The sequence below is a fragment of the Caretta caretta genome, chromosome 27 (genome assembly GCF_965140235.1).
Source record: "Caretta caretta isolate rCarCar2 chromosome 27, rCarCar1.hap1, whole genome shotgun sequence".
NCBI classification, from domain to species: domain Eukaryota; kingdom Metazoa; phylum Chordata; order Testudines; family Cheloniidae; genus Caretta; species Caretta caretta.
This window is the reverse complement of record NC_134232.1, coordinates 13,800,737-13,814,352: the sequence shown is the minus strand read 5'-3', so window position 1 is coordinate 13,814,352 and position 13,616 is coordinate 13,800,737. Positions and strand designations below refer to the sequence as shown.

The 13,616-nt window shown below is 55.9% G+C and overlaps 1 protein-coding gene across 2 annotated transcripts in view; it reads right to left on the bottom strand.

Moving 5' to 3' along the window:
- Positions 1–2,941: 2,941 nt before the first annotated feature.
- Positions 2,942–13,616, bottom strand: part of IGFBP4 (insulin like growth factor binding protein 4) — a 36,410-nt gene continuing 25,735 nt past the window's right edge. Inside the window, exons 2-5 of one of the 2 annotated variants that reach the window (XM_048829893.2) lie at positions 11,349–11,512; positions 10,620–10,754; positions 9,557–9,698; positions 2,942–8,688 (exon numbers count right to left, since the gene is read on the bottom strand). In XM_048829893.2, the coding sequence (XP_048685850.2) occupies positions 9,564–9,698; positions 10,620–10,754; positions 11,349–11,512 (434 nt within the window). In that variant the 3' untranslated portion in view covers positions 2,942–8,688; positions 9,557–9,563. Of the gene's footprint in view, positions 9,699–10,619; positions 10,755–11,348; positions 11,513–13,616 lie in introns of both variants that reach the window. The other variant, XM_048829892.2, reaches the window with a different exon arrangement.

Genomic DNA, 13,616 nt, shown 5'->3' with positions numbered 1-13,616 from the left:
TTGGATCAGTGATAAGCCTGGCAGCAAAATCTGGTTTTAATAATCAGCCAGTGTTTAGCTCGTTTAGAATGGCTTGATTAGATCATGTTCTCCTAGGGAGGCCATCGGAATGGGATCTTTTCTGTGGCTAATAAATCTCAGACGTTAAATTCTTAATAATCAAGGAGTGTCTTATTATTTTCAACTCTGTATTTGGAGACGACTTTGGAAATAAAGGGCTGCATCCAGCCGTCACCGCAGGATCAGGGCTTTTGCACCTTTTCATTAGGGTGAAGAGTCGACATGCCCGCCAGGGAGCCTGGGGCCGTACTTGGGCCTCCTCGGCCATGGTGCTAGCTGAGGTAACTTCATGCATCACACTTCTGATGGCACGGCAGACACACCCTTAGAGATCTCAGCGTGCTTTGCAAAGCACCCATAAGCAGCATCAGACTCACCAATGTTCAAACACCGGGTATTCAAAACTCATGGGTCAGCTCCCTCCCAAAATAATCACGAGATTGTCTTAAAAAATCTTGAGATGTTTCCAAAGGTTCTCTTTGTTTGCTTTCTGGACCTGAGCCTTCGGGGTCACATTTTCCAACTTTTCTCTGCAACCAGGAGGGCTAGAAACTTGTCTTTGAGACGAAAGCTGAGATTGCCCCATATCCCAGGATCCTGGAGCTCTGGCTCTCAGTACAACACCAGACACCACGAGGCTCACAATAAAATCGTGAGAGTTGGCAGCGCTGTTATGTGGCGCATCCGGCACGTACAGGTTAAGTGGCTTATCCAGTTTCAGAGCATGGACAGGAAATAATACAATAGAGCAGCTCCGATTTTCTGGAGATGCTTTCGAAGTATGTAAGAACTTATTCAACTCCAAAGCGGCCCGCTACCCTTATCCTGACATATTCTTTACTCCATTTCCTGCTTCCACACACAGTGGTTTAACAACTCAGCCAAATTCCTCTATCTTTGGGGTTTACACAGTAAACACAAAGAGACCGGCACAATGAATGAGCACTCCCCATTCTTCTCCACTTTTCTCCTTCCCAGCAGGCGAGCTGCCGCTCATTTCTTATATCAATGACTTGTGGTTTGGCTGGGGAAAGTGATTCTCCTCTCAAGAAGGCTCGACTTCATTTCCAGGACTGATTTCCTCTTTGCCTGTGTCACTAGAGTACCATGTAAAAGGTAACATTGCCAACAGACAGACGGGATGTTAATGTCGGTCTCTCTTTATGGTGCGACAGCTCAAGGCACCGGCCTTCTTGCAAACGTTGTTGGGACAGAGAGGGTGCAGGAGACGCCCACTGGAATGAACAGGAGTGTGTCTGACAACAGGCAGGATCTTGCCCTTCATTTCACAGACCCATAACAGTCGAAAATTTCTTCCTAAGAGCAGCTGTCCAGTGAGCAGCTCCTGACGAGAAGAGCAGCGGGGCAGCTAAGGTTCAGAGTCAGACTGTGGCCTGGCAGAAACTGGTTTGACCTGGAGGGGGAGGGAGGTTGAGAGTCTTTTTAAACTAGGCAATTGTCACTGGCTTTAGGGGACAAACCCTGTCAAACAGGCTGAGCACCGGCTGCGCCCAATTGAAAAGTAGGGGTCCAGAGGCTCAACACGTCGGAGCCAGAGTCACTTCAGCTCACACACTGACGCTGTCTCACACACGCACACGCACAGAGTCTGTTTCTCACCCATGTATCACACTCAGGTATCAGACAGGTGTTTACTGTTGGCACAGGATATTGCATAACCTTGTGATTTCCAACCAACCAGATACATCACACACACACACACACACACCCCTGCCGCTATTCGGTAGCTCGCTGTTCAAGCTGGGGTCCTGGAGACCTTTGCCTCATCAGAAGAAACTGGAGAGGCATTATCGGATCTGGTTTTAATCTTGGGGGAGAGGATGCACCAATCCTCTGGGTGGGAGTGGAACTTCGTGATCGTCCCCCCACACTCTCAGCGTCAGTATTTTCCATTGGAGACTTTGCTGCTGCTGTTTCCCTTTGTATCAGAGCCTGAAATAGGGTCAAAGGTACCGCGTGTCTCAGAGCCGGGCTGGAGTCCGACAAACCTGAGCGATCTGAGCCCAGAGCCAGTGGCGCCGGTCTGCGTGCGGCCCCAGAGACCATCTGCAGCAGGAAGAAAGCTCATCGAAGCCAAGGCTGTATTGCACCTGGATTCAATTGCTTTGTACTGAATTTGGTCCAGCCCTGTATTTATTCCCTGACTTTGGAGTTGTTCGCTTGCAGGCCGCGTGTCCGTGACGCTGTTTGGAAAGAGCATCCGCCGGTCCGCGTATGACTCCTTTGCCGATTGCTAAGTGCTGGCTGCAGTGATCGGAGTCAAAGATTTCTCCTCTGCGGGGGGGGCCTTAGCCAGCGTTTGGGCACTGGACCTTTCGTGCACCAAGCAAGAGCCATTCCCCGAGAGTACGGAGCTGCCATAACACTTGCCGATGGCTGGGGTGGCTCTGACCTGAACTCCTGGGTCTGCGTAGCCCCTAAGGCCGATCAGGTCTGGATTCTAAGGTCCTGGCTCAGGCCTCATATGGCCCATTCACCCCCAGGCAGTGGCAGCGATAGCCCCAAAATTGAGAGGATGGACTAGAAACCCCCTTGGACATTGCCTGTGTGGGTTTGATTCCTTCTGACAACAAGCTGCCAGATCCCCTTTGTGGGGAGGCCAGCTGGGCCTCAGGAGACCTGTGTTCAGTCCCAGCTCTGCCCCAGATTCCTTATGTGATCCGAGCCCCTGTTCCCCATCCGCAACCAGGGCCTAACTCGTCACTCCCCCACAGGCATGTAGTGATGCTAAAATCCCAGCGTGCTCCTGAGAGCCAGCTCAGGGCCTAGAGAGAAGGGGGAGACACTCTGAGATGGTTTCCCCCTTTGCCGGGGATAAATCCCCTTGCTGACATTTCAACACAACATGGCAGAGAAGAGGTGAAGTCACGTGTGGTTTTTGTTTTAATTCGGCTGGTTGAGAAAGCATATAGGATTTCATATAACGTACAAATCATATCATAGAAAATCACAGCTTAGAGGCCCCAGCTGACACCCCAGCACCCGCAGGATTAGTTGTGTGGGGTTTGTTTGTCATTTGCTTTTTGCTTTTTGCAGCGATGTAAAGATAAAGTACATTTAAGAGAAACACATTAAATAACCGTGACAATTAAATAGAGCAATTACTGGTTGTCTTTCTGACAATCTAAAGCTTCAAGTTTACTGGGTAAAGAAGCAATAGCCTCTACACAGAGAGGGTTCTCCGAGCGAGGCACCGACGGATCCGTCAGAAGAGCAAACGATAAAAAAGCACATGGGTGCAGAAACCGACGAGATTAGCTGGCCTTAGCCTCATAAATGAGCATGTGTAAATACAGCATGAAACTAAAGAGAGATGCGATACAACGGTCAAGTCCTTTATGCCAGGGTGCTTTCTAATGAACAAAAAATGTAATGCCCTCACAAGATGCCTTTTTTCCAAAGAGACCAGTTTTTAGGCCAGGCTGCCATTAAATGGGAAAGTCTGTTGCTTTTTATAAGGTGCTCACCCTCTCCTCAGGAAACCAACTAGGAAAGTCTTTTCTTAATCTGGGTCTGGAAAGTGTCCTGGGTGTGTCCAGAGGGAATACATGAGGCCAGGCATGGCTAGTCCATCCCGGCTGTGCTACTGAGCGTACTAAGCACGTCTAGCAATGATGCACCTGCTATGAAGCTAACTGCACCAGGTGTGTCCAGGCAGAAGACACCTGCTATGATGCTGAGTGTATCAGCTCAGTCCACGGAGGAGTCACCCGCTGCGCTGCTGAGTGTGCTGTCCCATAAAAGATTCCTGACCGGCCTGCAGCCCAGCCGGGCACTCGGAGGATCACCAGGAAAGAGGGGGAAGGAAAGGATGGCAGGTGAAACCCAGCAGAATCTCCCCACATGCCGGAAGTGGAAAAGTGAGAGATTTAGCCCTTGTGCAATCGAGTGGTCCTGTGACACCCAGAGGGTGGCCTTCCCCCGCAGCGCAGAAGGCCCGCCCAAGCTCTAAGCAGCACGTACGTCCCACTGGAGACCTGCGTGGTGCAGAGGCCTGGTGCTGGCCCTCTGCCCGGGGCTGAATTTCACCCCTGGAATGTGGCTAGCAATAATGCAGCGGGGAAGGTAGCTCCCGACCCTTGTGATCTCAGCAGCACAGACCCCTTTGTGTCTGGGGCCCAGGGAATCCAAGCTGAGCCGACGGGAAACTCTGGAATGTGATGGGAAGAGAGGGCTGACTGTTATGGGCAGATAGGATAAGGGCTGAGTTACAGGAACCTCCTGGAAAATACACCCTCCACCCTCCCCGTCCCTCCTGGAAGCAGCCAAGGTGCTGAACACAAAGGCAGCCTGAGTCTGTCCTCATTTCAGTGCTGGTTTCATGGTGTGCTAGCAAGACCAGGTCACCCCATGGTGGCTGGCCCCGGGGATCGGCTACACCCCATAGTCCATTGTGTGCTGCTGATCAGAATTTTCCAGGGCCAGGGCCTCGCTTTTCACCCAGGGTTTGCTTGAGTGAGCCTTGAGCAAGGGGTTGGATGAAGGGACGTGCGGGCCCCTGCTGCTCCCCACTCGAGGGCTACCCAAGCAAAGTGGCTCAGTTTAGAATTCAAGGCTGCCGGCAACACAAACTCCTGCAGGTTCTACAAGTTCGGCCTCTTCTGTGGCCACCAGCAGTCAGGGCTCAGAGGCCAATGAACCAGGCACAACAGATGCTTTCCCCGAGCCACCTGCCATGCTGCAGGAGTAAAAGCCTAATGGTGCCAGGAAGGGCAGCAGCCTGACCTCAGAAACGCTGCCGAAGGCAGGGCCCTTCCTACATCACTGTTCTGACCACAGCCAACAAGTGAAATAAGCGAGAGTTGACTCCTGGCCTGAACTCGCCCCTGATTTCCGGCGCGAGGTGGAACCCGGGGATGAAGGTTTGTGTTTGGAATCTGGTGCAGCCTGAAGGGGGTGGTGGGGAAAAGCCATAGGCTGGCTGAAGGGAGAGATTCATTCTGCTCTGGAAGGGGGGGCATGTTTACTTAATGACCCGCCCCCCACATACACAATAACACACACTCAGCCAGCCCAGCTCCATTCACAAACACACACCTTCACACACATTCCTCTTCTGGCCACCTGAGGAGCCCTGCTTAACTCCCCGGCTGCCCTCTCCTTTCTGGGGTGCAACGGACGGCCTCTTTCTCCAGGGCTAGGCTGGGAAACCCCCCCAGGCTGAGCTAATCATTATGTGACGGTGGGTGAGTGGAAAGGTGAGAGCTGACAAAGAAACAGAATAATAAACTCTGGGTCTGATCACCCCCCACCACAACCACAGACACACACTGCACCTCATCTATAACCCGTGCAAAATGAGTGTGAAACGCACCCACTTTGGGGAACATTTCACACGCCTGTCAATGACTTCACAATGAGGGAGGTGGGGGTGGGTCAGGCCCTGGGGTTTGGCTTGTTCTACCTCCGTAGAGCTCTTTTAAATGTTTCTTTGCCCCACCCTGGAAGCTGACCAAATTCAAAACCCACCACCTGAAGGGTGTGTGCAGTGGGGTGGTGCAATGGGGGAGGGGTTGTGTATGTGCGCTGTTTACTCTGCATGTCATTGTTACACAAACAGGGGGAAAGCCAAACAACAAACTGAAATACAGAGCCCAGTTCAAGGTCCTTGCCTGATAATCCAAGCTCTCCGTGGGATTGGTCCTGGCTACCTGAGAGATCCCCCCCACCCCCACCCCTCAACCCTGAACCTCTCCGGTAGCTGTATTCCATGGGAACAATGACACTTCCAGCGAAGAGCAGGAAGCTCTAAGCCAGGACCTGAGCTGGTGCTTAGACTACGGAACTCACTGCCACAGGAGATAAGATACCGCACCTCATTACGCTCACAGCTAACCCCAGCGCCCTCTCTGCCCCCCAACCCTGTAATAGCTCCCCATTCACAGCAGAACTTGCACTTTCCTACAGATGATCCTCACTTTTAAAAAACCTAGACCACTTCTCGCTTGCAAGTGAGGAGGAAAAATCTCACTGTTATTCAGAGCGAGGCCAGGCCTGGATTTTCCATTTCATGGGAAATTCCGTGACTCTGGCATTTTTGCTGTTCTGTAATAGAGCCAAACCCAGCCAAAGCAAAAATTAAACGTCCCATGTAACAAAATTCCGAAAAAATTTAATTCTGGGTTGATCAAAATGATTCGCTTTGATAAATTCGAAAGAGTTTGTTCTGCTTTCGCCCATTCCAGCTCATTTTTAAATATAATCCCCCGGAATTTCCTTTGGAAAAGTCATTTTGAAAGTAAAAATCAAAAAGTCGAAGCAGTCGGTTTGGAATCTGTCAAAATGGAACATTTCGACATGATAAGAATGCTTCGGAATGAAATTTAGCTGAAATCCACCCACTTCTGAACCATTTACATTTAGCCCAAAAGGACGTTTTTTGTTGGAAACCCACGTCACTGACAAATTTCTGGTACTGTTGGCTTTACTTCTGGTGGGGTGGCCGCTGCAGATACCACAATGTGGGGCACCAACAGAAGAGCCCAGAGAGCTGGACCCAACCAGCCCTTGAGGAAGAGGAGAAGCTGTGAGAGTATCCACAAGGCTGCGAATGCAGCTGTACCTCAAGCCACGGAGCTCCACGCAGCCACAGCGAGGTGGGCTAGATGGGAAGGGATCTGCAAGGCAGAATAGGCTGAAAGCCCCTGGCTCTATCCTGTTCCACGAAGCTGGGCTCCCACTAAGAGCTGCCACCTTCGCGTTCCTCCAGCACTCGCTCCAGTAAGCTGCTGTCCCCGGCTGGAGCCCAGGGGGTAAGGGGGTGAGCAAGCTGTCAGGTTTTGCTTGGATTTGTGCTGTCGGGGGCCTTGTCTGCCTGGGCTTCTGCCTCCTGCAGCCTGTTGTGTTTTCCAGTGGAAAACAAACCAGGCCTGGACCTCACCGGCCGCCCAGAAACAACGAGCTGCTTCCGAATCTATCTGATCCGCCCCTGACTTCCACAGGGATGTGCCCTGAAACCCCAGACCTCCAGCAGGGAGTGGGGCCTGCTCACAGGCTCCCCGTGACCGGTCATTGGCAGAGATCGCCACAGGCAGGGAGCCCAGGTCAGACATTTCAGGCCCTGTACACGACTCTCCGGACAGGGAGAGCCTGTCTCCAAATGTACCCTCTGCCTGCCTAGATACACCCTGGAACCCGCACCCCCAGCCGGAGCCCTCACCCCCTCCTCCACCCCAACTCCCTGCCCCAGCCCAGAGCTCCCTCCCGCACTCTCCACCCCCATTTCTGGCCCCACCCCGGAGCCCGCACCCCCCTCCTGCACCCCAACCTCCTGCCCCAGCCCAATGAAAGTGAGGGAGGGGAGGGGAGGGCGAGCCACCCAGGGAGGGGGAATGGAGTGAGCGGGGCCGGGGCCTCAGGGAAGGGGCGGGGCGGGTGTCCGGTTTTGTGCAACTAGAAAGTTGGCAACCCTCGACACAACACACGTCGCCTGGCCGTTAGAGGGGGCGGGAGAGCTCCAGGGGGGCCAATCCCCACCACCCGCTGTCCGGCTGTTCCCGCAAACCAGGGCTTTGCAGGGGAAACTTTGCCTTAGCTCTGCAATAAGAAGGAAGGTCCTATTGTGGGGGGGCGACAGCGTTCCTGGGCTGTGCTGAGAAATAACCCTGCGACTCCCCCCGCCCCGTACGTTCTCATGGCTGCCTGTAATGGCACCGCTGTGAGGCTGAGCGCGGGGGCCTCGCTGCATGTGGGGGGGGCCAGCTCCACGCAGCCCAAAACCAGGCGGCCGGCCTCAAAACACGGCGAGGCTGGCTTAAAAAAAGGGAGATCTAAAAGAGATCGGTTTGGGTCTCGTTTTATTTGTCTTCTGGGTTTGCAGCCTTTCGGGTGCCCCTGGGTCAGCGTTCAGGCTTTCCCCTGCAGCCAACAGGGCGAGAAATGTCCCGCTTGTTAAAGGCCCGCCAGAGTTCTCCCCGAATCGCATGACTGCGGGGACTCTGAGAGGCAGATCTCATGGGGCTCACAGTAAGTGCGAGCGATGAGCCAGGAAAAGCTGGAGAGGGATCTTGTGTCCTTTGCTACCTGCCTCCCTGAGACCTTCTCAGACGTCTCCTGTCACCCACCCCACATGCTCCCACCCACATGTATGTCACTGACACAGATACACACTGCCTTGTGTGTCAACAGGCCACATCAACACAATCTAGGAGCTCGGGCACATCACAACAAGGGGGCCTCTCCTGGCTCACCCCCCCAATCACCCACACATGAACTGCCTGGTGGGCAGCCCATTAGTATTCCTCTTGGGGAGGGCTGGCACTCCCCTCCTCCCTAGACAGGCAGGCGTGGCAGCAAGGTCCCCCCCTCCCCAGTACTTACCTGACCTGCTGGGGTGTATCTGTTTGGGGCGAAGGGGAACAGGCCCACTGCACGCGTCTCTTCCTGCCATACAGAGTCCTCTGCTGGGTGGGGTTGGCAGGGCCCCCAGAGTGGCAGGGCCTGGAGTTAACACCCCATTGAAATGAGCGGAGCAGGCCCCCCTCTCCGAGCTCTTGTTTCAGGCTGTCTGAAGACTCAGGAAGATCTCACTGCATCCGTAAGTAGCACTTGGGTCATATCATTGCGCGTTTCTCTGCCATCATGAGGGTTAGCAACTTACTTCTTCTTCTGCCAAATGAAAGCGGAGATTCGGATGCAATGACATGGCTCCCAGTGCTGGGGCCCTAGATACAAGCCTGTAGTTCCCACGCCTTAATCTGGCAGGCACAGGAGAAGGCATGGGAATGCAGGGAAATCCTAGCACACCATATGGTGAAACCACATTGAAAAAATGGGGGCAGTAGGGGGTAGGGCTGCGAATCCAACAGTCCTGCAGCCACCCTGAGCGGGGCCATGACCCGGCATCTAATATAAGGCAGATACTTCGCGGCAGCACTGAGGCGACCCTGGGGGCCTGTGTTTGTTGCTCTCCATCATCGGACTTTGGCAAAGTGATCGAGAAAGAGCCTCTCCTTCCCTCTGGCTGCTGCAGCACATCCCCGCGCCTGCCCCGGAGACAGCCCCAGGGCCAGCAAAGCCACAAATCCACGAAGCCCCCGCTGGCTGGGGCAAGCGAGAGCAAAGTGGGAAGTTGTGCGGGGTGGGGGGGGTCACACCGGGAGGCTGGCCAGGGGCCGGAGAGGCTGAGGGGTAACATACCCCTGAGTGTGACGTCCCTACAGTTACTCCGTTGCTAGTGGTCATGTTGGCCTGGAGGCCTAGCCCCACCCCTCTTTCAGCCAGGGCGGCCCCTGTCCATGCACAGAGCCCAGGGTAGAATTGCAGTGTCGGAATCAAGGGGCCCGCGGGCAGGGAGTGCAGGGCAGAGCGGCTCTGAGGTGCAGGGGGCGCGAGGGCATTAGCACATCTTGGCATCCCCCGAACCCAGCGAGGTTTGTTTGTGGTCGTGTCCCCTTCCTTTCCACTCAGAAACAGCACCAATGGGTTGGCTCGGCCCCGGCCGGTCGCCAAGGAAATCTCCCTGTCCCCCGTTTACCACCAAGTCACTCTCGCACGCCGTCCACGGACTGGTGGCAATCCAGGTCACCCTTCAGCTCCGGGCTTCCCGACAGCTTGATGCCAGTTTTCCGGTCCACGCACCAACACTTCCCACGCTGCCCGTCCAGGGCTGGGTGACACTGCGGATGGGAAAGGAGGCTCTGGTTAGTCCGTGCTGCGCTGGCAGAGAGACACGTCCGGCCCTGGGCTGGCAGAGGGGCATGTCCGGCCCTGCCCTGGCAAAGAGGCATGTCCGGCCCTGCCCTGTGAGCATGGGGAGCCGAGTCCAACAATACAGCCAGGGCCGTTCTCTACTTTCTAGACATGATGGGCTCAGTACAGGGTCCATTGACTTCAGCAGGCTCCCAATGAACCCGACAGACAGCACAGCACTAGACTGCACCTTGCTGGCCCAGGCCCCATAGTCCCACTGGTTTCAAGTAGGGACTAGAACCCGCGCCAGGTGACGTGCTGGGCAGAGCCACTGCGGGCCTGAGGCAGAAGTGATGCTGAACGGAGGAGGTGGCTCTCTGCAGCCCCGTTCGGGCTAGTGGCGAATGGATGAACTGGCCCAGGCGGGTCAAACGCCTCCCACCATGTGGGTGCTCCCAGTGGTTCTTTGCCCAGCTTTTGCCCCTTCCGGGCGAGGATCCCAAAGCACCCTCTGGCGATGATTAATTCATAGCCTGGCAAACCCTCTGCGAGGCAGGGGTGCGGGCACCGGGGTCCCCTTTGGAGACGGGAAGACCGGGACCCGTGGAGGTGAAGGCTATGTTTTCCGTGGTCATCTCCACTAAGTTTGGGGGCCCGACTTGAGACCTCTGGGGCCTGGCTTTCCAAGGGGCCAAAAACAATGAGCTGCGGATGCTGAACACCCCAAATTAGGGGCTGTAGCTTGGTCCTCAGTCACCCAGTTGGGCTAGAACCCAAGAGTCCAGATTCTCATGCCTGTGGGTCAGCCACAGCCTTAGCTATACAATGGGTGTGTGCCCCTCTCCGGCTGCCCTTGTCCCCGACACCCAGGCTGGGGATGCTGCTGGCAATGGGGGCGCAGGCCGTACCTGTTTGGGGTGGAAGTTCCCATTGCGATCACAGTTCGGGATGGGGATGATGTACAAGTCCTCGTGGGTGCGGGTCTGGGATGCAGCCAGCCTCTCCAGTGCTCGGTGTAGCTCGCTCTGGCACGACCCCTGGGCCTGCACAGAAAGCATTGATCGGAGCCCAGCTCAGGGGAGGAAGAAGACCCCCTCCCTCATTCCGCCTATGCAGGCTGGAGCCATCCTCTCCCATCAATGGCCAGATACCCACCAAGTGGCAGTGAGCTTCCTCCCTGGAGGGAGGGGATGGCTGCAAACTCCACCCCCCCTCAGCATGAGAGTAAAATCCCCCTGGGTGTTTGGAGAGCCCCACTCCCTACTTTAGCCCCTGTAATGCCTGGGGACCAAGGGGACATTGCTCATTGCCCCTTGGTCGGGGTCGGTGTTGGGGGAGCGCGCACAGCCCACCCCAGTAGCGAATTTTCTTTTCTGGGGCGCAGTGAGCAGTGAAAAGCTAGTCCCCGGGTTAACAGGATGGTGCAGCCCTGGCAAACCAAAGCTGCCCCATGCTGGCTGCTTGCACGACAGACCTGCCCACTGGTCCCCGCTCTGCAGCCCCAAACCCCAGTCACTTGCTGGGCACTGAGAGGCCCCAGGGGGTGAAGGGTGAAGGGAGTGGATCACAGGCCCGCGCAGCAGCTGCCCCCAAGCCGAAGGGAGTGGGCTGCCAGGGGAGAGGAAGGGGCATCTCACTATCTGCCTCGTCTCCTCCCGATGATGCGAGTTCCCGTTGCTCCTCATCTTCACGCCGCTGTTCACCCGGTCGCGGGTTTTTGCCTGCTGCTTCAGGAGACATTTCCTGTCCTGGATGCTACATGGGCTGAAGCTGTTGTTGGGGTGGTCGATCTCCTCCTTATCTGCAAAATCGGAAAGCCAGGGAGAGAGGGGAGCTGTGATTCGGGCTGGCTGGGGCAGGAGCCTCGCGGAGCGATACCCAGGGACTGGGGACAGCTCTGCCCCTGGCCAGCTCCCCCTCCCTGCACATCCCTGCCCCCACCCTGCCTGGAGGCGGCAGGTAAGTTGGGCGATGGCCCTGGTGCAAAGCTGCAGGGAGTTTGTTACAGGATTGACTCAGCACGTGGCTCCCAGGTGCACTTAATATGCTTTGCACAGGGCCCCCGGGCGCATGGATAGCGAGGACAGGGCGGCTGCTCAGATTCTCCCCGAATGCCCCAGCCGTGCAGCATGAGAGCCCAACGGTGCTGAGCCGCACCCAACGCAGTGCTGCTGGGGCCGCATACCCTGTCAGGGAAGCCTGGGCCAAGCCTGGTTCGGTGGAGCTTGCTCCTGTCTGTGGTTCTGCACCGGCAGCTAGTGATGACCCCTGTGAAATGAAGCCCCAGGCCAGCTCCTTTGCTACAGACACCCGCATTCGCGTGTTGGTCCCACTCGACGAACGCCCCCATCGAAAACCTCACCCCCGGGAAGTGCCCCAGCGGGGCCATCCCAGCAGAGCCCCAAGCTGGAGGAGTCCCAGGGATTCAGCAAAGGCCTGACGTACAGGGGTCACGGACGTCAGCGCCTGGCTGGACCAACCTTCCCACCTCCTGTTGGGGGTGAGGCGTGGCCAGACTGGAAGCGTTGCTCCAGCCCCCCGGGCGCGCTGCCTTCCCCGGGGTCACACGCGCAGTGTCAAAGCAGGACAGAATAACACGAGACTTTGACTCAGATCGTTACACGGGGCTGTGGCTGGCGATTCCCTCTTCCCCGCTGGGTGAAGGCCCAGCCCGTTAAACCAAGCCCAAATACCGCGCGTTAACGGGGATAGAGAAGCCGGCAGCGTGAGCTGCTTTCCCAGCCGCCTACAGACACTAGTGCGGAGCTGGGCTGGCTCCTCATTCACCAGCCAAGACGAGGGATTTGTCCAGTTCCACCAAACCAACGTTTCTTGCCTAAATGTCACCCAGCCGCTTCATAAGTTCAGAAACCTTGGTTGCTTTTCATGGCACTTCAGGCATTTCCACCTCACCTTTCTGACTAGTCTCACTGATCTGTATTAAATTCGGGCCAGGTGTGGACAGACTCAGGAAGAAGAGTCTAAACAGACAAAGAGGCCGGAGAAAGCCAGGATCCTTCTCCCCATTTCATAGATGCGGGAACTGAGGCACAATGAGATTACGGACACACCCAAGGCCATACATTGAAACAACAGCACAGATGGGACTAGAATTTAGGTCTCTTGAGTTCCCAAGCAGGGCCACAGCGCTCGATGGCACGTAGCCAGGGCGTGTCGGCCTGTCTAGCTGGGCGTGTCTCTGTCCCCCCATCACTGCAGTAGCCACACAACTCACACACTTTATTTATCCAAGACGGCAGCTCGGTGCCCGTATCCCCATTGGAACTGCAGCAGCCGACGAAGCAGGAGGGAAAAGCTGGGAACTGATGCACCAGTGAGTGCCAGGTTAGTGCCCCAGCACTGGGCCTTTCTTCCTCTCCGTAACTCTGAGGCCATCCTCCTCTTCGTTCCTTCAGCCATTGGCTTGGAGGGAAATTCACCAGGACGGGACGCAGGAAATGTCCTTTTCCCTCCTGCCCAGCTTTTGTTGTGGCCCCTGCGGGAAGCTTGGTGCCAGTGAGTTTGTTTCCATGCAAATCTTCCTAGTGCCGCTTGTCACTGCTGGATTTTCCCAAGCTGCCTGCCACGGTGCCCAGCAGCTGCCCGGCCTGCCTCTCCAGAACGACCGCGCCACTCGCTCAGGGGCACCTCCCCAGCAATCCCGACTGCAGCCCAAAGAGACAGTTTCATAAGCAGCAGCCAGCTTTGGCCCCCAGCCCCACTCCGAGCTGGCCCACTGACAGCCCCCTTCTGGGCGAGTTCCCGGATCCGTTTCTGTGCCCAGTTCGTTCCCTCCCACCGGGACTCCAAAACGCTTTTGCACTCGAGCCCTTTTCCAAAAGGGCTGAATAAAAGTTTCCATCCATTATGTAAAAGTTGGCCTTGCTCCCGGGAATGTACGTAGG